Genomic DNA, 27,568 nt, shown 5'->3' on the forward strand with positions numbered 1-27,568 from the left:
GGTTTGGAGCCGCTGCTGCTCCTCACCCGGGTGCTGCCTGGAGCCTCCTCCCTCTCGGCAGCCCTGGGATGCTGGTGGGAACTGGCTCCTCTGGGAGGGCTCCTGGGGAAACCCGGGAAGAACATCACAGAGCTCAGGTGTTCCCAAGACCCCTCCCCTGGGCATGGAACATTTACCCCCCCCCCAAAAGCCGTGCTGCAATGCCAGCACGAGGCAGGTGCTGGCCCTTTCTCCATGGGGACAACACACCGCGGTCGGGATGGGCAGAGCCGTGCTGGGACACCGGGCTGGCATCCTCGGGCCGTGCCAGGTGATCCATCCCCCGGGAGACCCTCCCTACACACCCGCACAAGGTGCAGCTCCAGGGAGGGGTTTGGGAGCCTCTCTTGAGCCTCTGTCTTTGCCACAGCTGAAAACATCCCCCTGGGAGGGGGCTCCAGCTGTCCCTGAGCCGGGCAGGAGGGTGAGAGGCAAACTCTCCATGCCAGCAATGGGGATGGAGAGTCACAGCCACCTTGTTCCTCTGGGACAGCCGGGACCATGAGGCAGCACCAGGAGCTCGAACAGCTGGAAAAACCCCCACTAAAAATTAACATTAATTTATTAGAATATTTATGATAAAAACCAAGAATCTCTTTACATGTGGGTTTGGTTTTTTTTTTTTTTTCCTTTTTATACAAGAGAATTTCCATTGCTTTTTTTTTCCTCCTGGAAACAGAGCAGGGCAGCAGGCAGGCGCAGGCAGCGGCGCGGGCGCTCGCCCCGGTGACGCCGGCCCTGGGGGTGCCAGCGGGGCGTGGAGCGGGTGGGACGTGGCACAGGTGCCCACCAAGGCAGCGGGGCAGAGCGTGGCAAGGCACGGCACAGGGAGGGGACAGCGGCCGGGGTCCCCGGGAGGGGCGGTGAGCACCCCGTGGTACCCACGGTGGCACACGGCGGGAGCTGGGTGGCACAAGGTGGGGGACAAGGTGACAGACACAGGACACCCCTGAGCCCGGGGAGGGCTGCAAGCCACCAGAACATCCGGTGATCCCTCCCAAGCCTTGGGGAAAGATGGGTCCTTCAGGACCCCTGGCACCCCCAGTCGTGCCCTTGCTGCCAGCCTTTGGGATCCAAGGTGTCCCCGCGCTGGGAGAGCTGGCACTTGGCTCTCCCCAGCTCCTCTCGCTTGCAGGGGGGACAAACGGACAAACAACCCCCCCAGCACACCCCGGGCCCCGTCTTTGGTTAAGGAGCAGCCGCTGCCGCGCTGGCACAGGGCGAGGGGCCGAGGCTGGCCCCCGGAGGGTCCCCACGGGGACAGGTGACAGCAGTTCCAGGAGGGATGGAGAGGCTGCTCAAAGCGAGGGGGCCCCAGCTTCCCCCCTGCATGGCTCTAGAATATTTCTTTGAAAAGACCTGGCATGAAATGTGAGGCCAGGAGGGAGGATCCCAGGCACAGCCGGGCCCACGGGGAAGCTGCCAGGGCACAGGAGCAGCGGCAGGAGCCCGAGGTGTGGGGAGGGGCAGGGAGTGTGTGTGTGTGTGTGTGAGTGTGAGTGTGTGAGTGTGCGCCAGCCCCCTGGCAGCTCCTGCTGTCCCATCTCTCCGCTCCGGAGCAAGGCGAGGGGCAGGGAAGCACAGGAGGGGAGAGGGGGAGCTGTGCCATGGGGAGTGATTGTGGAGACCCCTGGTCAGAGCCGGCCGCAGGTCCTGAGTGGGTGGGCACCTCTGGGGAGCCCCGCGGGGGCTGTGAGGCACCTGCAAATCCCAATCCCGGGCGGAAAATCATCCATCACCCCCAGGCCACGCGGCCCAAGGAGCCCCGGGCATGCCAGGGCTCCTTCCCTGCTCACTGGGGCCAGCCCAGGGCTCGCTGGGCAGAGCTGTCCTGGCAATCCCAGTCCATCCAGGACAGGCTCCCCTGACTGAACCCAGTGTGTAGTGACAAGAAACCAAAACGGAGAGCAAAGAACGAATGAATGAACAGAGAGAGAGAAACGATTTGGAGGCTTTGTGCCAGCAGCTACTGGCCCTTGGGGATGAAGGGCTCCCCCTCCTCGGGCTCGGGCCGCGGGCCGGGGTCGCTCAGGCACCGCAGCATCCGCTGGTTGCTGGGGCTGTCCCCGTTGCCCGGGGTGAAGACGTCGTCAGTCCCCGGGGAGGAAGGCTCCTTCACCCGCATCACCAGCCCCTCCTCATCCTCCTCGGGCGAGGGCGGGAGGCCACTGCAGCCCTTGGGCTCCTCGCTCATCAGGTCCACGGACTCGGGGGACTGCGGCGAGGCTGGGTCGATGGTGATGATGGGCAGGTTCTCCGAGTCCTCCTTGGGCTCGTAGGCCAGCGGGTCTGGGAGGCACAGAGGGGTCAGGCAGGGAAGGGGGGGGTCTCAGGGACCCCCGGTGATGCACCCCAGATGTTTTTTTGGGGCCGGGGTGCTTGGGCTGTCTCGCTGATTTCCAATCCAGCTGTGTAATTCCTTTTCCCGATTCCCACAGCCCGGTGGAGCTGCCGGCAGCCCGGCTCCATCGGGAAGGGCGAAGGTGCCCTCTGCTGATGAGCCGCGGGCTCGGCAGCCGCGGCACACCCGACACGCTGTCCCCGGAGCGGGAGGGGACGCACAGGACAGGGGGAACCGAGGGTGCCAAAGCAAATGTGCCATGGACAAACTGGGAGTGCACTGGCAACAGGTCCTGGGCTAAGCGCCCCTGATGCCCGCCCCTGAGGAGGGCTGGGAGGGGCACGGACAGAGACGTGGCTGCGTGGATGGAGCGAGCTGGGCTCCAGAGGGACTGCCCAACCTGCCTTCCCAGGGGAATTGTGCTGGGAGCCAGCTGGGCGCTTCTGCTCGGAGCAGCAACCCTCTGGGGCTGGGCTGGATGGGCGGGGGCTGGGGACGGTGGGGCCACAGGGAGCTGAGGAGGCGCAGGACAGCTCCCAGGGCGCCAGGTGAGGGCAGTGCCGCTCCTCCTGCAGCCCCTCCCACCTACCTGAGCCGATGCGAGCCCGGGACATGGTGGGCGAGTCCACCTTGTGTGCCGGCACCGTCAGGTAGTTGTTCATCTGCAACGGGAGCAAGGCACCGTCAGCAGCCTGGCCACAGGCATGGGCAGGGACTGGGCACAGGCATGGGCAGGAGCAGCAGTGGGACACAGAGGACACGGGCACAGATCCTCCCAGCCTTGCTCCAGGGACTTGCTTGGGGCCTGGGGCAATCAGGACCCCCAAGGCTTGGGGTCACCCTCTGTCATCAAAGCTCAGCCCCCTCCCTTTGCCCTCCCAGGCTGGGAAGCCCCCCTGGCCCCCATCCTGCCCTGCCCTGGTGTTCCCCCAGCACCTTCTGCTCCAGCTGCCGGGCCTTCTGCCTCCTCAGGAGCATCTGGTTCCAGGCTTCCTCGTAGGGGTCAGCCACCAGCGTGTGCCGGTTGTAGGATCGCAGCTGGGAACAGATCCCAGAAAAGGAGACAGGTTAAAATCCCTCATGGAGAGGGAAAGAAAGGTCACAGCCCCATTTGTCCTGGAGATGGATGGAACAGCCACCAGTGGGCAGAGCAGGCCAGGCAGGCTCGTGGCTCATCCCTGTGTGCCACCACAGGATGCCTGATCCCAACCCACCCTGGCCCAACGAGGGTTTAAGGGCTGGGCTCAGCCACTGACCAAATCAGCCTGACCCTCAGACTATCCCAGCACCATCCCAGGAGGAAAAGCCTCCTGGGGAAGAAGAGTCAGGCCAGGAGCCCAAGGCACAGCAGGGTGAAGGGCCCAGCTGAGGGGCTGGTGGGCAGTGTCCCTGCCTCTCCCAGCGAGGCAAAGGGGACACACAGTGCCAGGGGACACCTCACCCTCTGCCTGGTTTTCTGCAGGTTCGTGCGGAGGATTTTCCGGATCTCCTCCTCCTTGTCCTTGGACAGGGCTGGCAGGACGCGCTCCAGAGGGAGGGTCTGGGGGTTGATGTTCCTGCACGGACAGACAGGATTTAGAGCCACCCACCATGGGCTGCTCACCCTGTGGCCACGAGCAGGGAGCACTCAGGGTGCCAGGGAGGGTGCCCAGGGCAGGGAACTCACTGGATGGAGACGGTGGAGACGGCAGAGGGGATCTTGCCGATGCCCCCGCTCTCCACCAGCTCGATGGCCTGCTTCATCTCCATCTTGTGGTAGAAGGCGATGAGCTGGGGCTCCTTGGAGCGCTCCCCCGCGATCAGGCACTTCTTCACGTACTTCTTGTTGAAGCGGTTCAGCCTTCCCAGAACGGGGCACAGGAGGGGCAGCCACAGCTCAGCCCTGGCCCTGTCTCACTCCCCACTCCCCACTCCCCAGGTCAGCACTGCTGGGCTCAGTGCTGGCTCCAGCTCCACCAGCACGGCTCAGGCCAGGCTTCCCCGAATCTCTCCCAAGCCAGGGTCTCTCCACAACACCCAGCACCTGCTGGTACCCACGAGGGATGGCCCTGAGCTCCTGCAGGGACTGGCCACTGGCAGCTCCCACCCTGCCATGAACCCGCTGTGGGTGGTGAGGCCAAGGGGTGCAGCCCTGCAGCCTCCCTTGCTCCCAACCCATAATTCCCCATAGTGATTCTGCGTGTGGATATTAAAGCCTGGCACAGAGCTGTGAAACCTTCTGGGTGGTGACTGAAACCCTTCCCCAGCCACCAAACCTCCCCACTCACTTGTCCTTCCAGTGGTGATGCCCGTAGTGACCACAGATATCCTCGATCCCTGTCAGAAGGTGATCCAAGAACTGGAAGAGATGGTCCAAGGCGTGAGCAGCTCGGAGGGCTCCTGCCCACCCCCTCCCTCCCCTGACACCCACACTGACACACGGGGAGGGCACTCAGGGTGTGTAAAATCAGGGCTGTGTGTCCAGGATGGGCTTTGGGAGGGCAGGATGGACCCACACAACCGGGCTTGGCTCTACAGGCACTGGGGGTCTGGGTCAGAGCGGGCACTGGACGACACAGACAGGGCAGAGCCCTCGCTCTGCCCCCTTACCTTGGGCTCTGATTTAGGGGCAGGTCCCAGTGACAGAGGTGGCAGAAGCAGAGAGAGCAGAGGGCTAAGGCAGCGCGCGTTACCTGCGTGTGGATCTCCTCGTTGATGGAGCGCTTCGTCTCCTGCTTCTTCTTCACAGCCAGCAGATCCACCAGGGGCCGGATGGTCATGCCCTGGGAGGGAGGGAGGGAGAGGGGGGTTAATCTCAGCCCAAGGCACAGTGGTGGCGGTGGGATGGCCTCAGCAAAGCCAAACTGCTGTCAGTGTCACTGTGCAGTGTTCTGGGGACGCAGTGACAGGGTCAGGGATGGAGGCTGGACAGGGGCTCCCCGCTCTGCACATGGGCACGAGAGCCCCCTTTCCCTCGGAAAGCACAGCCTGGGTGCCACCCACCTGCACGAAGACGGTGAAGAAGATGACGGTGATGATGGCAGTGAGGAACATGTCCCTCATGCCGAAGTGCTTGTAGTCCAGCAGGTAGCCCAGCGAGAAGGCGATGGCTCCCCGCAGGCCCCCGTAGGCGATGATGAACTGGTCCTTCGGCGTCAGCTTCACGATCCGGAACTTGTTGATGAACCAGGTGAGCACAAGGACACCTGGGGGAGCAGCACAGTCCTGGGTGAGTGGTCAAGGATCCCTTCCAGTGCCACAGAGCCCACCCTGCAGCTCCTCAGGGGCTGTCTGCTCATCTCTACGTCCCTGAGCAGCTTCCACCCCATGTCCGGCACCACCACGGCCTCGGCCCCATCTCCCCAACACCAATCAGCAGCATGGGTGATGCCCACAGTGGAGCAGTGCCACCCAGGCATCTCCAGCCTCCCCTGCAAGGCAAACCATCATGGTCCTGAGAGATCACCATGACCCAGGTGGCCACTCTGGCCAGGCTGGACAGGGCTTGGAGCAACCTGGTATGGTGGAAGGTGTCCCTGCCCGTGGCAGCTGGAACAAGATGGGCTCTAAGGTCCCTCCCAACCCAAACCATGCCATGATTCTTTTACCACCCTGAGGGCTTTGCCTCCACACTGACACTCACCCAACACCCTGGCGATGAGGCAGAAGAAGAGCGTGCTGATGACGAAGGTCCAGTTCCAGTAGTGGTGACCAGCCACGGTGGAGACACCCAGGAAGATGAAGATGAGGGTCTCGCTCACACTGCTCCACATCTTGAGGAAATACTTGATGGTGGTGTGGGACTTGTGGGAGATGTTGGCTTCCACATAGGGCCGCATGACCACACCAGCAGCGATGAGCCTGGGGGTGAGGTTGGGGCCCTCAGCAGCCATGGGGACATGGGGACAGCCCCAAGCCCTGGTCCTGCAGCAGCATTTTGTGTTGTGACACTTAACTCCAGGGTAGGACAGGCCTCGTGATGCCAGCTAATATTCAAGGCCTCCACAGAAGGCAACGTGAGGTTTCTCCTTCCCCTGGCAGGGCAGGAGTGAGCACTGGAGCACAAACCCATGGTGTCCTGAGTGCTCAGCAGGCCCTGCCTGCTCCTGTGTGCCCGGGAGAACAGGAACAGGCTGCCAGCACCCTGGGATCTGTGGGACACCTCCCAGACCCACTTCTCTCATGTCCCTCCTTGCAAATCCCAGCCCAAACACACACCTGGGCCTCACAGGGCACGCACTGACCAGGCTGGGCCAGCCCGAGGACTGTGGTCACACACCCCACAAACCCCCCGACGGTCCTGGGCAGGAGGGCTCCCCCTGCCCGCTCCCACTCACGCCATGATGCCGGACAGGTGGAAGAGCTCAGCAGACAGGTAGGCCATGTAGCTGTAGAGGAACACGAAGAGGGGCTCGATGACGCGGATGTGTGAGGTGAAGCGGGACGTGAAGGCGGCGATCACCCCGTAAATGACGCCCACCAGGACCCCGCCCAGAGACACCACGAAGAAGCTGAGGAAGCCGAGGATGATGTCCAGGATGGTCACCTGCTCGAAGCTGGCAAACTCCTCAAAGAGGTGGTAGAGGACCTGGCAGGGAGAAAGGAGAGCAGGGTTCAAACTGTCCCTCTGGTAAGGGACAGCCTCACCTCGGAGGAGACCTGTCCAGGGAGCGTGGCACACCTGCGCTGAGCTGTGTCCCTGCTTGGTGACCCCAAGCCGGGTGCGTGGCCAGGGCTCACACCAAATCCAGCTGCTGGTGCTTTGCTGTGCCAGACACAGACCTGGGGGGAGCAGCTCCCTGTCCTCTGTGCCCACAGGGACACACAAAGATGTGTCTGGGACAGCTCTGCTCTCCAGCTGTCCCAGGAGAGCCTTTGGTCACCAGCCAGAGGCTGTTCCTGTTTTCCCAACGAGCAGGTCAGGACGGATCCAGGCTGGGGAAGTCCTGACAGATGCATGGAGAGAAAAGCCTCCATCTGCCCTGCCCAGCCCAGAGAAGAGCCCAAGCCCTTGAGGTGGCTTCTGCAGCTGAGGGAAACCTGAGGGAAGGACTCTGGGCTGTGCTGCCTTCTCCCACCCTCAGACACTGCAGAGATGTTAAAGCACATGTCAGGATGTGAAACAGGATTTAGGGCATCCTGCAGGAATAGCAGCACTTGCAGGCAGGGAGAGGGCGAGGTGCCAGCTCCTGCCTGTGGGGCCAGGCCCTGGGTGGGACAGGGGCAGGGGCAGACAAAGGCATTCCCCAGGGATGAGAGTGGGGACACAGACCCTGCAGGCACCCCTCTGCTGGAAAATGGGGGAGAAGTGCCTGGAAAAAGCCCCGTGGTGGGACAGAGTGTCCTTTGTCACCAGGAACCTTGTCAGCAGGGGCTGAGCAGCCAGCTCCGGAACGGACAGCTGGGATGTGGGAAAAGAGCCAGGAAATAGCAGTGGGTTAGGAGTCAGTTTAGAGGTCAGCTCTGCAGAGAGGAGAAGGCCACGCTGACAGCCAAGCCAGCACCTGGACAGTGATGTCCTCTGGAAAGGGAGCAGGCCTGGCCCCACCTCCCAAGGGTCCCTGCAAAGCTGCTGCTTGCAGTAGGGCTGAGGGATGATGCAGGGGGGCTGCCGGCCTGGCTTCAGCCCCTCCAGTTCTCCCCTTTATCCACAGCTGATGCGCTGCCCTCCCACCTGCTGGGAGCTGGGGGACAGCAAGGGTGACCACGAGAAAGGAGACAGACGGAGCAGCAGCTCCAGGGCAGCTCTGCCCGGCCCAGGGTCAGCCCCTCGTGCTTCCCCTAGCAGGGCAGGCACGGGCACAGCAGCAGCTCCAGCCAGGAGAGCAGATTCCCCGAGCCCATGGCTCCAAGAGGCTGGCTGGGCAGGTGCCCTCAGCCTCCCCAGCCCTCCGAGAGAATGACTCCACCTCAACCCACCTCTGCGGTGTTTCAAGCCTCTACTTTTAGCTTTGCACCTGGACAGGGTTTGGTCCAAGTGGAGCTGCCAGGAGGCAGCTTGGCATGGCCCTGACAGCTGCCACCACCCCGGGATGCTCCTGCACTGAGCAAAGCCCACGCCCTGGGGCACTCACGACGGTGACGGCGTCGTTGAGCAGGGACTCCCCGAAGACCAGGATGTGCAGCAGCTCGTTGATGTGGATCTCCTCGAAGACGGCCAGCACGGCCACGGGGTCCACGGCCGAGATGATGCTGCCGAAGAGCAGGTTGGCCAGCAGGCCGATGTGGTTGAGGCCCGGCCCGCCCAGCTGGCACACGGCGTACATCAGCCCCCCCAGGAAAAAGGCGTTCCAGAGCGTGCCCACCACGGCGAAGATGAGGATGGTGCCCAGGTTCTCGGTGAAGGGGCGCAGGGGCAGGAAGTAGCCGGCATCCAGGATGATGGGGGGCAGCAGGAAGAGGAAGAAGATGTCCGACTTGAGGATGGGGGGCTTCTCACCCACCCCCTTGATGAGCCCCCCGACCAGAAGGCCCACCACGATGAGCAGGCAGCTCTCGGGAACGATGCTGGACACCGAGGGGATCACGTGGAAGCCTGGAGAGAGGGAGAGAGGAAGAGACGCGTTGGCTACAGGAATGGAGGATGCTGTCTGCAGGGGACACCCCTGCCGGAGTCAGGGACCAGTTCCCAGCCCTCCCTGCACTCCTCGTGACCCGTCACTCCCTGTGTGCCTCAGTTTCCCCTCCTGCCCCGCTCTGCCACGTGGAAACTGCAGCTTAACCAGACCGTGGTACTGCTGGTCTCAGGCCAGAACCTTGGGAGCCCCAGCAGCAGCAGGTGACAGCCACCCCTGGGACACCCCAGGGTCTCTCCCTGGACCCCAGGGTGACCACGGCAGGTGTCCCTGCCTGTGACAGCCCTGCAGCACAGACAGCTCTCTCCACACGAGCAGGCCCTGCTCCAGCTCGTCCCCCTGCAGCACTGCTGCCAGGCACACACAGGCAGTGGCATTTCCCCCCCATCAGACAGCAGCCTGCCCACCAGTGCCACTACTGCCAGCGTGCCAGGCACGGCCCCATCCCCGGGCATCCCTGGCACAGGGCACTGTGGGATGGGAGCTGCTGCTTGGTGCATTTCAGGATGCAGTTCTCCTTCCTGGAGGTCTAACCCGGCTGGTTGCAGCAGGGACACGATGCATCCTTGGGGTGAAGGTAACAGGGAACACATCTCCCCCTTTTCCAATCCCAGCCCCAAAGGCAGGCAGGTCCCTGGGGCAGCCCTGGCCCGCTGGGATGACATTCCCACCAAGCACCCCCAGCGGGCATCTGCCAGCACACCAACAACACCCACAGAAGGGTTCTGGGCTCCCTGGATCTCCTCCCAGGCTTTATAATTATTATTTTGAAGCGAGGCATATTTGTTCCCTGGCAAGGGAAGCAGTTTAAAATAAGGAACCCTGCCTTGGCATGCCGTGTTCCTCCGTTCCTTCCGGCCGTGCCATCTGCAGCAATCCCACAACAGATTCAATCCCCTGCAGAAGGAGCCAGATCCCCCCCGAGCCCGCAGGGGCCACATCTGTGCCACGGCCAGCTCATCCCTCCTCCAGCTGGGCAGACACCCCAGCTCCCACGGGAAAAGGCCTCGGTTCCACAGACCCTCCCTCGGGACCGCAGCCCCAGCCCAGCCCCGAGCAGGTCCCTGGGGGAGGATCAGCCCCCAGATCCCACCTGAGCTGCAGGAACAGGCTCCAGCCTGGGCCAGCCCAGAGGATTCACCGCTCCAGGAGCCATTCCAGCTGCTCCAGAGGGTCCCAGGTGCTGGAGGGACGCTGGCAGGAGCCTGCACACAGCTCGATGGGCACGAGGGGAGGCAGGAGGGGCTGGGAACACCCAAACCCTGTCCCAAGGCACCCCCAGCACCCAGGCACCTGCATCCAGGGACTTCCCAGCCTGGAAGCAGCTCCTGATTTGCCCCCATGGGATTTTTTCCTCTTTCCTGGATCCCCTGGAGCCCACACAAGCTCTGAGCACCCCAAGGCAGCCCTGGCACGGAGCTCCCTGTGGGAGGGGAGGTGATAATCCCTTTTCCATGCACAGCTCATGCAAACCCTGGGAAGCACCGACCCTTCCAGCACACCGGGCAATTTCTGGCTGGAATAAGGCTTAAAGCCACAGGAGCAGCGAGAAGCCAACAGCAGATCAGTTTTTGCTTGCTAAGTGTGTTCAATCATGAATAAAACACAAACACTGACAATTAAGCATCTCTCACTTCTTCCACACAGGCCCCAGGATTCCATTAAACTGGAACATTCGTGTGCTGATGGGAATTCAATGGTTTACAGCCTTTTTGTAGGGCCCTAAAAATACACTTACACGGGCTGCATTTTAATTATGCCTTTGATTTCACTGAATCTGAGCCATTTTTTGCTCCCTGCTTGCTCCACTCAGTATTTTTAGAGCATTCCAGAGCTCATTGGTACCAATCTGTTGGAGGGAGCCAGCATCCCACTTTGGGATGGGGGTTACTGGTGGCAAGGATGAGGCCAGGCAAGGGTGAAGTGCTTTGATCCCAGCCCTGTGCCTGAACTTCCCTCCTGGAAGATGAGGAAGGCTGTGGCAGGATGCTGGGAGATGACGATGCCCAGACGAGGGGCAGCAGAAAGGGTAATAAGCCTTGATAATGGCTTTAAAGATTATGATTATGATAATAATAAGAACAATAAAATAATAATAATGTGACCCCTGATCCCAAAATCCCCAGCACAGGGCATGCACAATCACCCAGGCTTCCTCCTTTGGAAAACAAACTCCATGGGAGCAGCTCCCTCCCACCAGCATCAAACACCACCTGAACCATTAAAAGAGAGACAGTTGGGTTAAACATGAACCCCAAGAGGTTGAGCAAACACAGAAAAGGAAATGCAGGAGATAACAGCTCCTGTGAAAACAGCTCCGTGCCCACATCACACAGCCAGCTCCCATGTGCCCAGCAAGGCACACACGGGGATTGCTCACTGGTGGTCAGCAATTCCTTGGGCTGGGGCAGAAAGGAACCAGGGACAGGATCCCCAGTTTTAACCACAGACTGAGCACTTGCAGATCTGGAGGAAATCCCATCCTTGCAATTAAAGAGATTTTGGGCAAGGAAAGCTGGTTCTGACAAAGTTTGTTCTGCAGCTTCTGGGTCTTTATTTTGGGGTCAGTGGATTTGCTGGACGGGGAGGGAGCAGGGAAGGGAGCACAGGACACAGCTGAAGGGCCCGGCACGTTCATGGTTAAGCCGGATGCTCCTGAGGCTTCACCCCACATTCCCAAACACCCACGCAGGGACACGGCCTCAGAGAGCCAGGGTGCTTCCAGGAGGATCCTGTCAGCCCAGAGGAGGCACGAGAAAGGAGAGTGCTTACACAAACCCTCCATCCCGGCCAGGTTCATTGGAGCAGCTGCAGGCTCCAGCAGGCAGGCTGGGGGAACCACTCCATTGTTAACCAGGGCTAGGAGCTCTCCCAGCCCCGGGGTGCTGCTCTGGAAGGAGGTGGTGCATGAAGGGGCAAGGGGGCACTGAAGCCCCCCAGGTGATGCTCTCCCAGCCCCGGGGAGCCCAGGCTGGTGCTGCTTGGGGCTGCAGGGAGGCTGGGAGTGGAGCTGGCTCTGGGAAGGAGCAGGCATGCTCAGAAGGGCTGCCCTTCTGAAGGACACTGCAGAGAGCAGGGCTGGAGGAGACACGAGTGTCTGACAGCACAGGGGCCCCTCCAAGGGCCACTTTAACCCTGCAGGACACCTGGCTGGGCAGGCCCTGCAGAGGGGCAGCAGCAATCCCAGGTGCAGGGGCGTGCAGCAGGTGTGCTCACCTTCCCACATTCCTGTGTGACACATGGAGAGCCCCACAGTGACACTCTGCTGGCTGAACCCCAAAATCACAGATGTGTCACCAGCCCCGGGGACAAGTGATCCACGCAGCCGTGACTCAGCACCGTGCCCTTCTCTCTGTGTGGAGGGAGCAGCAGGGAGGGAAGGAGGGCTGGGCTGGGCTCCAGGGGCTGCAGAGCTCCCAGCCCCAGGATCTGGCGTTCCCACGCTGTGTTTGGGGCAGGTCGAGGATGGGGTAAGACCCCAGCACGGTTAAAGCCCTGTGAGGAGGGCAGTGCAGTCACACAACATTTTGCAACTGGCTCCCAGGGGAACATCCATCCCAGTCCTCCGGAGTTTGGCTGCAGCTTCTTCCATGTATCCTCCACCCTCACAAAAAACACAGTGGATTCCTCTCTTCCCTGGCCTGGCCAGCTGCTGCCCAAGGATCAGCCAGGCTCTGCTGACTGCTGTGGCCTCCAGCAGGGATGTCAGGGTGTCTCTGCTCTGCTTCTCCCTTGAAAACGGAGCCGGGTCCAGCGGCAAAGACAGGGAACAAGGAGAACGGAGAGAGCTGCACCAGATGCAACGGGGAAGCCTCGAGGGAAGGGGATGAAAATTGAACTTGCTCAAAAGGAATTAAAAAGCTGGTGCTTTACACCTATAAATAGAGTGAGGCCACGGCTGGTGTCACCCTGCCAGGAGAGGGGGTAAAACCGCTGTACTTAAATTACATTCACTGCCTCTCACAAGCTCCAGCATCACCACGTGCCCTGAAATCCCAGCCCCACAGAGCTCCAAGCTGCCTCATTCCCACAGCATCCCACTGGGAGGGCACATGTGGGGCCAGGACGCAGTTGGGCTTTGCCAAACCCTTTTGTGTTTCACCAGAGAGCGGGCAGGGTTTTAATGCAGGTGCAGCCCACCCCAGTGCTCCCCTGCAGCTCTTTTTGGGTTGGTTTCAGCAGCTTGGGTTGATTTGGGCAACCTTTTAAGCACCCAGTGGCTTCAATGTCCAGAACGGAAAAGCGTTGATTTTCCACCCCAAAATGCCATTTCCTGGTGAGAAGTTGACTTCTTGTTTTTTGTGTTAAGGCACAGGTACAGAAAGTGCTTCTAAGCGAAACAATTTCCTCTAGAACAAACCAAATGTTTCATTCCAGCCTCATTATTTTGTTGTCGCTAATTACGAAGCAAAGCCAAGAACCAGGAAGGTAATTAATTTATGCTGCTTTTTGTGAGTCATGACTGAATGCAGATCCCACACAAGGGCCACAGAGCCACCCTCCAAACCTCGCCGTGGGCACAGTGTGCAAAGCCAGAAGGGAAAAGCAAAACATCCAGCCCTGGTTTCAGGGTCACTCCTGCACCCCAAACTCGGGTGGGCAGGGGCTGCAATCAGGCTGGTGCTCAGGACAGCGTCCAGCACTGCCCCACAGCCCCCAGGCGTTTTCAGGAGTCAGGATCAGCTTCATCCACATGGGATGGGATGAAGCCCTGGGCTGGTTCCCAGGGTCTGTGTGCCCACAGTGCCCAGCACAGCCTGGCTGTGACCCTGCCCAGCACACAACATCCCCAAAAGCCATGCTGCCACAGTCCATAGCCATCAGGAGCCCTTGCCAGATGAGGAAAGGGCTGTTTTATTGGCCCTTGGTGTGACATTATCACCCCTGTGCCTACAGACCTTGCTCAGCCAGCTCGCCCCACCCCACACACCTGCCCCTGGTTTTTCCCCTCTCTCCCCCCTCAAGCAAACAGCCCGGGGCACAAGGAAGGAGCTCCTGTGACAGGAGCCCCAGGGCTGCCTGGTACAGCCCCAGCCCCCAGGACCAGGTGTGTGTGGGAAGGTGACCCCCTGGACCCTGCCTGCTTTGCTGAAGATAAGAACAGGGCTGATAGCATCAGGCCAGCCCTGGGCTGACTCAAAACCTGAAAGCCACAGCACAAAAAGCAGACACTGCCCGGTGCCAGCCCTGCTGCAGCTCAGCCAAGCAGCCACAACCCAGAGCCTGAGCTGGCTCCACACTGGAAGACTCTGAGAAATGGCTTGGGGAGCCCTCACGGTACAGCCACATCAGCCAGAGCAGGAGGCTGAGCTCGTGCAGCCCCAGGGAAGAGCCTTCATCCCTGAGAAACAACAGATGCTCCCCTCCTCACTGTGAGAGGAGGGGCTGGCAGGCAGGTGCAGCAGGGCTGTGGTGTCTGACAGCTTCACTGTCCTCTTGCAGCACCAGAGAAATTCATCCCAAGGATGATGATGATGATGATGATGATGATGATGGTGGCACTCCCAGGAAACCCCGAGGTTGTCCCTCCCATGTGGGGCTGGGCCTGGAGATGCAGAAAGGTCCCCAGAAAGCTGAGCAGCCTGGGGAACAGGACCAAAGGCATCACTGCACCCTGCAGCAGCCAGAGGCAGGAGCTGCATGCAGATGAGCCCAGCTCCCCACCCGCCCTGAGACCCTCCAGGAGCAGCACGCTGCCCCTGGGAAGGCAAATCCCTCCCCAGCGCAGCGCTGGAGGGGTGCAGGTGCAGTGTGTGAGTGCTGCAGGTGTGCTGGGCCCCCGTGGCAGTGCTGCAGTGCTGCAGAGGGAGAGCACACAGCAACCCCAGCTCTGAATCATCGCAGGCACCCCGGATCCCAGCCTGCCACAGCTGCTGAGTGCACTCACAGAGGAGCTGTTTACACAGGACATCTCCTCCCTGGGCCCCATCCAGCCTCAGCACCCACTCCAGCACAGGAATGGGCTCCTTGGTCTGCTGCTCCACACCCCAGGGGCTGTGCCCCTCTTCCCAAACACCGTGGGACAGCTCTGGGAAGCCTGGCGAGCTGTGATCCAGCACTCCCTGCACAGCACACACTGCTGAGCCAAAGAGCTGCAGCCATCCCTCCATTAAACCCCAGCCCTGGGAAGGACTGGGAGGACCTGCAGCAGCAGCCTCCCCGCAGGAGAAGGTGCCCACACACAACCACAAGATGCCCTGAGAACAATCCATGGACAGAGGCCTTTAGAACAAACACTTGAACACTTTTTTTTTTTTGAGAGCAGCAAGGGCATGTACCCTGGTTTTATCTTGAAGCACTCACAAGAAATTAACAGATCAATTGGGAGTCTTTTACTGAGCTGGTATTAATTTCCTCCCAGCTGTAAAAAGGAAATGAGAGACAAAAGACATTAAATGGACTTGCCCACGTCCCCAAGTGAGTGGCGTGAGAGCTGGTGTGAGAACCCAGCAGCTCCCAATTTCCAGTCCTGTGTTTAGATAACGCTTCTCCTTCACACCAGAAGGGAAGGCAAGGACACTCTGCAAGAAAAGCACATATTAAGAAAGACCTGATTGCCATTAAAGACTGAGAGGCCCAGGGCCCTTGGACTGTCACCCCATGGCTGCAGCATTCCAAGTAAGGAGGAAAGCACAGAACCAATGGGAGGCTTCAAGGCTTGGTGCCACCACATCTGCAAAAACCCTCTTCCAGGCCCAGCTGTGCACAGCTGTGCATGGAGCAGCTCTCCTCCACCCCTCTGCAGGTCTAGAGCTGCCCTGGGACAAGACACCAAGCCCAGAGAGCTTTGGGACACCAGAGCAGGGTTCGGTGCCCCCCGGTGCCCCCGGTCCTGCTGACTGCATTCCTCGAACGGGCATGTTCCAGAGCCACTCCCAAACCACAGCTGCGATCACCAAACCTGTTCAGAGCCTCCGGGCAGGCTCCACACAGCTCTCTAGGGCGGGACCGTGACTCTTCAGCAGCCCATGGCACTCACCCAGCAGGAGCCAGGCACGGAGGCACTCGGGGACAAACTGCCACCCAGGTTCTGCTGTGGGTGCTTCGAGACTCACTTTGACTTTTCTCCACCAGCTCTGGATGGGTGCAGCTCACAGCCAGGCCTGCAAGGCCGGGATCTTCCCGGCACAGCTCATTTACCCTGGAAAAGTGAGTTTTCTACTGGGCAGCAGCATCCTCATCCAGGTTTATATCCTTCAAAACCGTGACAGCAGCTGGACTTGTGCGTTTTGAGGAGGTTTAAGGTCTAGAAAAACTTCTTTAGCTCCAGGGAAAGGGACAAGGAGCTAAACATAACTCACTCTCACCAGCCACGCTCTTCCCAGATTCCTTCAGCTGCTACAAGGCGCTGGATGCCTCGAATAGCTGGGTTAGGAGGGGTCAGTGCCAGGGGATTTCTGGAATAGAATGCTCCCAGTTAACATCTGCGTGCTGCAAAGGGAACCTTCACACTGTTGGATGCAGATGGATGCTCTGGAGCAGGGGGGATGCAAACAGACAGTGCCTGGTCACCCAAAATAAGGCTCCAGTTGCTCTCCCAGCTCCTTACCCTCAACCACAGGACACAGCATTTAATTCCCAGTTCCTGCTGACCCTCGAAGCCTTGGGGAGAGTTAAACCTGAGCCAGCCTGAGGTGACCACAGACAAACTCCCCAGGCAGGGCGATGCCAATGCCCTTCCCAGGAAGGGCAGATTTCCTACTGGGAACACGGGCAGGAAAGACAAACAAAAGCTTTTCAGGAAACAACCTGTTGGTCTCCACTCGGACAGCAGGGAGGAGGTAATTGCAATTAGCACTGATTACTACCGGGCTTTGCAAGCCCAGACAGAGTGACACCACTCTCAGCACACGCCAGCAGCGCGTCCGGAGCCAGCGCAAGCACCCGGCCACTGGCACCTCTTCCCAGCACTCAGAGACACCATCCTGGCCTTCAGCACCATCCCAGCACTCAGAGACACCACCCCAGCACTCAGAGACACCACCCCAGCACTCAGAGACACCATCCCGGCCTTCAGCACCATCCCAGCACTCAGAGACACCATCCCGGCCTTCAGCACCACCCCAGCACTCAGAGACACCATCCCAGCACTCAGAGACACCATCCCGGCCTTCAGCACCATCCCAGCACTCAGAGACACCATCCCAGCACTCAGAGACACCATCCCAGCCTTCAGCACCATCCCAGCACTCAGAGACACCATCCCAGCACTCAGAGACACCATCCCGGCCTTCAGCACCATCCCAGCACTCAGAGACACCATCCCGGCACTCAGAGACACCATCCCAGCACTCAGAGACACCATCCTGGCCTTCAGCACCACCCCAGCACTCAGAGACACCACCCCAGCACTCAGAGACACCATCCCGGCACTCAGAGACACCACCCCAGCACTCAGAGACACCATCCCGGCCTTCAGCACCACCCCAGCACTCAGAGACACCATCCCAGCACTCAGAGACACCATCCCGGCCTTCAGCACCACCCCAGCACTGAGAGACACCACCCCAGCACTCAGAGACACCATCCTCAACCTTCCAACACCACCCCAGCCTTCCAACACCATCCCAGCCTCCAACACCATCCCAGCCTCCCAACACCATCCCAGCCTTCCAGCACCATCCCCAGCCACGATGCTTCTCACACCCAGCCCAGCCCCTGGGAGCAGCAGCTGACACAGGAGAGGAGCTGTTCCTTCCAAGCTCACCCCCAGGGACCAAGGCTGCTGTGGGAAAAGTGTTCCCGAGGGAAACCGAGGCACTAACAGGGCTGGAAACACCAGCTCTTCTCTTCAAAGGCCTGTATGTGCTTAAATCTGTGCCCCTGGTGTGTCTGCTCTTAAATCTCCAGCAGTGGGGTGGGAAGCTGCCCTCTCTCCAAATCCGTCATTAGGATTTAGCATGCCGTGACTCCAAAATGCAGAATAATTCCAGGCACTGGAAATAAACCGGTGCCACGGGGTGTCTGCTCTGCAAGTGTGTGTCTTGCACAAGAGAGGGGAATTATTTCCCTAGCAGCACCCTCTGTTCAGTGGGATTTAAGTGCTGTCCCTGGAGGTCGATTGTATTGCAACTTTCTGGAGACAAAGACCTCAGACGCTGGGTTGTTTGTGAGTCACTCCTGGGCAACCCAAGAAAACGTGTGTGTGCTCTTCTAGCTAAAAAAGTACTTTGCATTCCTAAACTTTCCACTCCAAAAACCAGCCCAACTTCAAATGAGCCTCAGCCGTGCCCTTCCTATGCAGGCAGGTTCTGGGAAGGAACCCCAAGAGACGTGGGGTGATGCAACACCAGATTTCTGTACCACCAGAGGTGACACAGCACCAGATGCATTCTCACTGCTCCACTCCAAGCAAGGCTCAGCCTGGATCTTGCCCCTTCTGACAAACAGGCAGCAACGAGTGTGCGCACGCCCGTCTGCTGAGCTTTCAGTTTGGTTTCCTCCTTCCCAAGCAGGAACATACGAGCTCTGCTGCCCCAGGAAAGAGCCAAAGAACAGAACACGACGAGATTAACACACAACTGGAAGGCATTGTGAAATCAGAGTGGTCCCTGAGACATCCAACACCACGGGGAACAGATGGTGGGACCTCAGTGGAGTGAGAGGATCGACCACCAACACTTGGTTCAACCCAAACCATGCTCCTCTGCTGTTTCCTTGGAAGCTGTCTGATCTCAGAACACTGAGGTTTTCATCAAACCTACACTGGCAGTTTTGAGCCCCAATGGATGAGAAAAAGCTGCTGCTGACTCAGGCAGCCCAGTGCAGGGATGAGGTGCAACCCAGCTCCAGCTCCACTCAGCAAGGCTGTGTTTTCACAGAGTATTCCGTGTGGATTTCGGGTTTTATTTGAACAAATTAGGCCTTGGGGACCCAAAACAGAAGGAAAAAAAAAAAAAAAAAGAAACCAAATGTTTACAAGGCAGCTGCAGTAACTCATCCCCATTACTGTTGGTGCCCACAGCTCCAAGGATGCTGTACCAAGGACCAAGCCCTGCATGATCCTGGGACAGGCTCAGAGCCCCCACCAGCCCTGCACCTACAGCCAAAACCAGGGCTTGCAGGAGGGAAAAGGGGAAGGATTGTGATAAAGAAGCATTTATTTGCAAGTCTAATGAGCATCTGGTTTGTACAAGTGCTAGAGAGATATCTGTGTCTCTTCTGCACAGAGGGGCTGCAGTCCCTCTGTGCCACAGCATTGTTGTCACCCCAGGAAAAACCCTCTGCCCTCCACCACCACCTGGTTCTCCCTTCTCCCATGTGCAATCCTCAAACCCCAGCAGACTATTTAGCTACATTAACTGCGGACAAAAGACTCGTCCTCCACCCCACTAATTCCCAAGGGAACTCCAGCATCTCTGGCTATCGTGGGCAAGCTGTGGTTGGGTGATTGGGCAGTTTGGGAGGAAGGATGTGAACCAAACAGGCCAAGCATGAACACGTTCTGTTGTCACCCCACAAACCAGCCCAGGTGACCTGCAGGGCTCAGGGCAGGAACCGCTCCAGGCCAGCCCCAAGCTGGGCTCTGGCTGCCACAGGACTTGCAGCACCCACATCCCAAATTCCATCCACAGCCTGTGTGGGAAGCCAGCCCATCCCTGACCCCAGCACCAGGTCTCCAAGCCCTTGTTGATAAATGGGATGAAACAAAAGCTTTGGTTCCTGAGGGCCCCGAGGTCCAGAAGCTGCCACAGGCAACAGGGTCCCTGCAGGGAGCAAAGCCAAGGCTGCAAGGGAGAGTAATCCTGCCTTAATGGACATTGGGGCTCACCAGGGAGGAATGGCTGTGATTACAGACCTGCTCTGCTTTTTCCACTCCATCACCATCCCGTATTTCACAGCAGGAATCTTTCACTCTCCCGACCATAATTAAACTAATGGTTTTCTCAGATCCATGGAGGGAACAGTTTGGATGTTTTTTAGCTCAGACACCAGCAACGGGCAGATCAGAGAGGAAAAAATAAATGCTGTGGCTGTTTTTTCTGAGATGGCAAAGCAGGGGAAAAGGGAGCCAAAGCATGTTTAGATCATCCCCCAACAAGGAAGTGGGAATGCAACAAGTCTGCATTGGAAGAGACTGTTTAAATTCATCATCACGACAATTTACACTTCTGTGGCACCAGCTGCAGCAGCACTTCCAAATCCTTTCTGAACAGTCACTCCCAAGGCCCAGCTCCCCATAGCAGCTCCCTGGGACAAGGGGGGACACTGGGGTGATCTCTGAGCTCTCACCAGCCCCGTGTCTGCAGCCAGCAGTGATAAGCCAGGTTGTAAGACAAACATCGCCACCAAGAAGGAGACAAACGTTTCCCTCTGGCCCAGAGAGGGAACCTGCATCAGCCAGTGCCAGGATCCAGCAGGAACAGCCCCTTGTGCCCAGCCCAGCCCTGCCCATGGCCAGCCCAGCACAGCCAGCCCAGCACGGGCCGTCCGTGCCCAGGGGAGCCACGCCTGGGGTGGCAGAAGGGCCACAGAGAAGACCCCGGCACACTCAGGGAATCACACACACGAGTTCCCACCACTGGGCAAAGCTCCTCTGGCAGTGTTTCCTTGCTGTGCCATTCCAGCCTCGCAGGTGGCACTGGCAGAGGCGTCCCCACGCCAGTGCCTTTGCTCTGGGCTGTTCCTGCTGTGTCTGGTCTCGAGATCCAGCTCTTCCATCCAGTGCCACCACCACAGCAGGTTTCCTACCCTGCTTATCAACCCACAGGAATCTCCAGTTCCTCAACTCGCAGGGCTCTGTAGGACCTTGGGGTGGCCCCTCCAAAAGCTACGATTCCAGGGCAGGGATGTGGGCTGATAAAAACGTTTGAAAAGCACCCAAGTGTTTTAGCACCCAAGAGTTTTAGCACCCAAATCTCGCTGCCAGCCAGCAGCCACCAGCTTCTACAAACGTTTCTCTGGCAATTTTGAAATTGTCTCTTCTCCTCAAGGCACAGGAGCCACCCCCCATGCCCTGAGCCTCTGTGGGGCTCCACAACCCCACCTGCACCCCCATCAGGTTCTGCCCTTCTTCTCCCAGCTCCTATCACCAGCTCACAGGCCCTGAGAGCTTCCCTAATCTTGCTGCTCTGCAGGCACAGCAGTGCTGGGGAGCACTGGAGCTCTCCAAAGCAGTGTCACCCAGCACCAGCGCTGTGCTGGCACGGAGGGCTGAGCTGTGACACCAAACCTGCCCAAGGCACCAGCGTGTCCCCACATAACCCACCCCAGCACAGCTCTGGGCTCTGCTCGCCGAGCCCAGCTCCGTCCCCAGCTCGTTTTACACCAGCCCAACAGGCACAGGTGGGGACACGGTGGGGACGGTCCTGCGAGTGCCAGGCTGGCGCTGGCAGCCGTCACTCGGTCTGCAGGGGCAGGGAACACCCCAGGCACAGCAGGGCTGCCAAGGGGGAAGGAGAGACCCAGCAGTGACTCAGTGACTGTCGCAGCAGCAGCAGCACGCGGCAAGCGAAGGAGCTCGGCTGCCTCGGCGGAGCCAGCGCGGTCGCTGCTGTGGGGACACAGGGAGCGATGTCCCCACGCCCTGGGTCCGGCTGAGCTGGAGCCCATCTGCCCCAGAGCAGCAGCCTCAGAGGGCAGAGCTCCGCGGTGGCTGGAGGGGGGCTGATAACACCCGGTGCTGCTCACAGCAGCAAAGCTGCCCCACGCTCACCCCTCAGCAGGAGCTGGGGCTGGGCAGCAGCTGGGAGGGGACACTGCTGGCACTGTCCCAGGCTGACCAAAGGGATGTTGCACACCACATCAAGCAAAGGCCACAGAGGAAGAGAGGGTGGGCAGCTCTCATTAGGACGTTTGCTTTCCGGAGCAGCCACAATGCTGCTGAAGGTACTTCCCAGGAAGTGACTGGACATCATCTGCTGATGGGAAGTAGAGAATAAATCTTTTGTTTCCCTTTGTTTCTGCACATGGCCTTTGCTTTTGCTTTATTAAACTGCCTTTATCTTGATCCATGAGGATTTTTCCATCCTAGTTTCTCCTGCAGGGAGGGAAGTGATAGAGCAGCTTGGTGGGCACCAGAATCATGGAATGGTCTGGGTTGGAAGGGACCTTAAAGCCCATCCAGTTCCACATCCCCCACCCCGGGCAGGGCACTTCCACTGTCCCAGGTCACTCCAAGCCCTGTCCAGCCTGGCCTTTGACACTTCCAGAGATGGGGCAGCCTCAGCTTCTCTGGGCAGGCTGTGCCAGGGCCTCACCACCTCCTGAGCATGTTATTTCTTATATCTAATCTAAACCTGCCTTCATAAAACCACTTCTCCTTGTCCTGTCACAACAGGCCCTGGTATGAAGACTCTCTCCATCTGGGGGAGATGGACTCCCAGAGAAAAGAAGGAAAGGCACCACCCAGCTTTCAAACCTTGGGCTCAAGACATTTATTTTAGGTTACTTTCCAGTCAAGGTGAACCCACCACACCCTGCCATCTCCCTGAGCTGGAGTGGAATGGCCAGGACGCTCCAGGGGAAGCCATTTGGTGCAGACAGACAGCAGGACATGCCTCAGTGGAAGGTGGCTAATGCAATATCGCTCTCTGCTTCCTGGCTTCAGAAGGAAGGGCCAGCATGGCTTTGGAGGCACAGGTAGCCCCAGCTCTTCTCCAAGGTGGGTAGGAGCTGGTGCTCACCACAAAGCTCTGCCTGCTGGGCCCAGCACAGCCAGCAAAGGCTGACCACAATCTGTTATTTACATTCCTGACTCACTCCTTCCCTTTCCCTTGAAACCAGGACGTATTTACAGTCCAACTTGAATTCCCCTAAACGTCTCTGGGAGCCACGTGAGCTGAAAGGTCAACCCTCAGAGCGAGGAGAGCAGGTTCTCCTGCAGGGAATCCCCTCAGCTTACCAGCCTCTCCCTGGGCAGGGTGTGAAGGAACCCCTACAATGCCCCTGCAAACCTGGGAGAAGGGCACAGAGAGCTCCTACTGGGGTCTTTGGGAAGGTCTGGCCTTCTGCAACAATACAACAGGCCGAGACAATGTCTGGCTGCAACCTGCAGCTGCAAAGGCTTCTCCTGGCAAAGTCAGGCCCCCACCAGACACGATCTGCACATGGTTGTAGCTGCCCCTCACTCCCGCTTCCCCTGCACAGCCTTAAAATATCATGTGAGTGTTAAGTAAAGCAGCCAGCAGCAGCTTCCCCTTCTCCACGGGGATTGACACAGCAGGAACAGCCCACGCCTGCAGGACACGCAGGGCACATCCCCCTGTGCCCTGCCAGGTGAGGAATCCTCCAGGAACAAACACCTCTGAGGCATTTTACAAAACATGCAGCGAGAGGGGAAGGGCTCAACTCACACCTTAGATCCCTCAAACAAACTCACAGTGAGAGCTGCTGGAGAAAGGACAAATCCCCTGGATGGGACAAAAGGAGGATGCATTTAAGTCTGAAGGGCTGTCTAAAGCATCAAGAGCAACAGGGGGAAACTGAGCAACAGGACAAGGTCAGGTTGCATCTCCTGGCCTGGAGCAGAGCCCTGGGAGTACTCCTGAGCTCCTCGACATGGTCACCCTGCACTACCCGAGGGTGACACCCTGAAGTGACTCACAGGGTTGAAGACTCAGTTTTGTAGCAACTTGTGGCTCAGTCAGCAGCTTCAGCCCAGCAAGGAGAACTGTGGAGCTGGAGGGGAGCAGGCAGGAGGTGCTGTCATGCACAGCCCACACCCCGGGAATTCCTGTTCTTGGGAAAAGATGAGGTTGGTCCCCTCAGGATCAGCCTGATGCATCAATAAATGCACACTGACAGTGTGGGGAGAAAGAGGAAGCGCTGCAAATTCCTGTTCTATTTATCACCCCCCCTTGTTCTCTTCCTGGAAATGGGATGCTGCAGACCCTGTCTAGTGTAGGGAGCCTGGAGCTGTGTGAGCCCCATCCTGCCACTCCAGGCTGTGCTGCCAGCAGTGCCCCGTTGTGCAAGAGCCATCCCTGTGTGGAAAAAAGCCTATTTTGCTGCTGCTGAACAACACCCTGTGATCCAGGGCAGGAAGGACGGGGCTGGGATAGGGACACAGAGCACTGAGAGGTTTTTGGCTGCTCACAAGCACAGGGAGCTGTACCTGCAGCTGGGGAGCACCCTGCCAAGGCAGCACGAACAAGAAATGCAAAACGCTGGAAAGGAGGCCAAGGACAAGGGTGTCCCGGGACTGCCCTGCTGCCAAGGCCCTGTCACAGCTGTAGGTAAGCTAAGGTGTGGATTTTGGCATAACCAACACCTCTGGAGCTCTGCAGAGCACCTGCCACCTCTGCCAAACTTGCAGGGCAGCCTCTCCTAAAATACCCCCCTTGAAACACGCAGTCTTGCATAATACTTGTAGCATCAAAGACCTGACAGCCGGCAGCCACAACTTTTCCTGCAGCAGCACCACCGAGCCCTGGCTGCGGGCAAGGGAGGCAGGAGCAGCTCCCACAGCAGCAGTGAAGTGGCACAGAGTGCTGAGTGTCAGCTCCCCATAGGAGCAGTGGCACAGAGTGCTGGGTGTCAGCTCCCCATAGGAGCAGTGGCACAGAGTGCTGGGTGTCCCCTCCCCACAGCAGCAGTGGCACAGAGTGCTGGGTGTCCCCTCCCCATAGGAGCAGTGGCACAGAGTGCTGGGTGTCCCCTCCCCACAGCAGCAGTGGCACAGAGTGCTGGGTGTCCCCTGCCCACAGCAGCAGGGGCACAGAGTGCTGGGTGTCAGCTCCCCATAGGAGCAGTGGCACAGAGTGCTGGGTGTCAGCTGCCCATAGGAGCAGTGGCACAGAGTGCTGGGTGTCCCCTGCCCACAGCAGCAGTGGCACAGAGTGCTGGGTGTCCCCTCCCCACAGCAGCAGTGGCACAGAGTGCTGGGTGTCCCCTCCCCATAGGAGCAGTGCCACAGAGTGCTGGGTGTCCCCTCCCCATAGGAGCAGTGGCACAGAGTGCTGGGTGTCCCCTCCCCAGAGCAGCAGTGCCACAGAGTGCTGGATGTCAGCTCCCCATAGCAGCAGTGGCACAGAGTGCTGGGTGTCCCCTGCCCACAGCAGCAGTGGCACAGAGTGCTGGGTGTCAGCTCCCCATAGCAGCAGTGGCACAGAGTGCTGGGTGTCCCCTCTCCACAGCAGCAGTGGCACAGAGTGCTGGGTGTCCCCTGCCCACAGCAGCAGTGCCACAGAGTGCTGGGTGTCCCCTGCCCACAGCAGCAGTGGCACAGAGTGCTGGGTGTCCCCTCCCCATAGGAGCAGTGCCACAGAGTGCTGGGTGTCCCCTGCCCACAGCAGCAGTGGCACAGAGTGCTGGGTGTCCCCTCCATCCCCCCGAGCTCTGCTCGCTCTGCTGTTTGCCAGCTCTCCCCGTGGCCCCGGCAGGCCCGCGGCCCATTGGCCCCTCCTTTCTCCTCCAGCTTCCGCACAGATATTCCTGATTTCATCACTCCCTGCTCTGGGAGCAGCGCTGAAGGCGCAGTGCCACAGCAAAAGGAGCCCCGCGAAGGGAGCCCTGCCTGCCCAGGGAGAGGCTCCTTCCCCAGGTCCTTTTGGGGAGCGCCAGGAAGGCACAAACCCCACCTGGTTCCAGCCTGTACTGACTGCCTGTCTCCCAGACAAGCCTCCGGGTCTGAAGTGTTCTCACTCCTCCGCCTGCACGTAAATAAAGCACTCGGGAGGGACTGTGGAAATGGGGCTGCACCTGCCCACGCACGCTCGCAGCGGGCTGGGAAGGGGATGGGGTATTGTGAGCAGTAGCTGGGCAGGAAGGGTCTGAGCTCCTGAGGGTCTCTCAGACCCCTCCAGACCAGGACAGGGCACAGTTTACAACAGGAACCAGCTTTAGAAAGCTCCCAAAGCAAGATTTCCCTCAGCAAGCTGCAGCGCCCCATAACTGAGTGTTATTAAACCACTGATGGCAACTGAGGAGCAAAATGAAGGAGCACAGAGCTCCCTTCCCTCCTCACCTGCTCCAAGGCAAACATTTCACCTGCCCCCCTCGCTTTATCACCAGGGATGGGACCAGGGCCAGCTCAACCTCTGCACTGCCGGGGACAGCACAGCAGGTTCCATCACGTCACAGGTTTGGGCTAATTCGGCTGGTATTGATCCAGCTGCAGAAGTTTGGAAAACACTTTGTCAAGAACCCCCGCCCCGGCAGAGGGATGCTTTGATGCTTTCCCAGAGCGGGGCATCCCAGGCTCATCCCAGAGGGTGACTTTTCCAGCCCCAGCTGCTCTCTTTAATGCGGGAATCTCGGGACGCTTTGCAGCAGAGGCGAAGCCACCCCGCTCTGCTGCGGAGGGGGAGGAAGGAGAGGCCGAGCGCCGGGAGGCTTCTGAGGGACTTCTCCAAGGTTACAAAAAGCATCTGTGGTTCAGAGAGGAAGTGAGCAAACTGGGTGCTTCCTCCCTGGGTGTCACAGGGAGGAGAGCAAACCTGGTCCCAGCAGGGGTCAGGAGCATCTCCAGGCCGGCTCCCAGGTGGGAGATGAGCAGTCTGTGGGAGTGGAGGGACCGGGATGCCGCTGTCCACCAGGCCCAGGACAGAGAGCCAAGGTCGCGGGGAGAGCAGTGCCCAGCCCGGCCCGGCCGGCCTGGGAGCTCTGCAGAAGATGTGCAGCAGATTTTGCCCTGGGATGTTTGGGGTGGTCCCACCCTGGGATGTTCAGAGGGTCTCTCCCTAGGATGCTCAAAGGGTCGCTCCTCGGGATGCTCACAGGAGCCACTCCTGGGGACGGCTGGGGGTGCCTGTCCCACCCGGCCGGGGGGTCCCGCCCCGGGATGCTCGGCGGGTCTCTCGGGGCAGATGCTCACGAGGGTCCCTCTTTGTGATGCCCGGGGGTCTCTGTCCCATTTGCCCGGGGGTCCCTCCTTCTCCAGGCCCTGCCCAGGCCCTTTCCCACCACGGACCCCCCCACAACGCGCCCACCTACCCAGCTTCATCAGGCAGGCCAGGAGGATCCAGAGGGAGATCTCGAAGGGGATGCGGACGTGCGTGTAGTCGATGCCGATGACCGGGAAGGCTTTGCGGTGCTTGGCGTGCCCCTCCGCCGAGCCGTTGGCCGGCTGCTCCTTGAGCGGGTGGATCTCCTCGGGGGCGGCGGGCGGCGCGGCCGTGAAGCCGGGCACGGCGCCGCCGGGCAGCGGCGCGGGCTGGCCCTCGGAGGTGAGCATGGGGTTGGCCTGCAGGACCTGCCCGGGCAGCAGCGGCCCCAGCAGCAGCAGCGCCCAGGGCAGGGCGCGCAGGGCCGCGGCGCCCATGGCGGCGGGCTCGGGGCGCGGGCGGGCGGGGGGCGGCGGGGCGGCCGCGGCGGCGAGGGCTGGAGCCGCCCCGCCACAGCCCGAGCGGAGCTGGGGCGGCCGCGGCGCCGGGCTCGGCCCACACAGCGGGCGGGAGGCGGCGGCGGGAGGCACCGGCGGGGCGGCGCCGGCGGCGGGAGGCGGGAGCGGGGCGGGGAGCGGGGCGGCGGAGAGCGAGAGGGAGGGGATGGGGATGGGGATGGGAGAGGGAGGGGATGAGGATGAGGATGGGGATGGGGATGGGGATGGGGCCGGGGCTGGGGCCAGGAGAGCAGCGGGGCTGTGGGAGGGGAGCGGACAGGGGGAGAAGAGGGGAGAACGGGAGCTGGGGGTGCTGATGGGAGAGGGAGACAAGGGAAAGGGGAAGGGGAGAGCGTGCAGGGGCAGAGGGTG

General features: G+C 59.8%; 1 protein-coding gene across 1 annotated transcript; it reads right to left on the reverse strand.

The window, feature by feature from the left end:
- Positions 1 to 583: 583 nt before the first annotated feature.
- On the reverse strand, positions 584 to 27,161 carry SLC9A1 (solute carrier family 9 member A1). Its single transcript, XM_036397002.2, has 12 exons — positions 26,809 to 27,161; positions 8,434 to 8,894; positions 6,697 to 6,947; positions 6,003 to 6,220; positions 5,363 to 5,565; positions 5,053 to 5,142; positions 4,648 to 4,718; positions 4,047 to 4,220; positions 3,822 to 3,936; positions 3,317 to 3,418; positions 2,970 to 3,042; positions 584 to 2,328 (listed from the first exon to the last, which is right to left on the reverse strand). The coding sequence occupies exons 1-12, from the start codon at positions 27,134 to 27,136 to the stop codon at positions 2,006 to 2,008; spliced, it is 2,409 nt and encodes an 802-aa protein (XP_036252895.1). The 5' UTR covers positions 27,137 to 27,161; the 3' UTR covers positions 584 to 2,005.
- Between the last annotated feature and the right edge of the window lie 407 nt (positions 27,162 to 27,568).

The sequence above is a fragment of the Molothrus ater genome, chromosome 24 (assembly GCF_012460135.2).
Source record: "Molothrus ater isolate BHLD 08-10-18 breed brown headed cowbird chromosome 24, BPBGC_Mater_1.1, whole genome shotgun sequence".
Taxonomy (NCBI): Eukaryota; Metazoa; Chordata; class Aves; order Passeriformes; family Icteridae; genus Molothrus; species Molothrus ater.

Excerpts from the sequence above, each read along its gene's own strand:
- SLC9A1 (XM_036397002.2), bottom strand. The coding sequence starts at position 27,136 with ATGGGCGCCGCGGCCCTGCGCGCCCTGCCCTGGGCGCTGCTGCTGCTG. Across the intron at positions 6,221-6,696 it reads CACCTGTCCGGCATCATGGC|GCTCATCGCTGCTGGTGTGG; the intron begins GTGAGTGGGAGC and ends CCTCACCCCCAG. Across the intron at positions 2,329-2,969 it reads CCGGGCTCGCATCGGCTCAG|ACCCGCTGGCCTACGAGCCC; the intron begins GTAGGTGGGAGG and ends TGTGCCTCCCAG.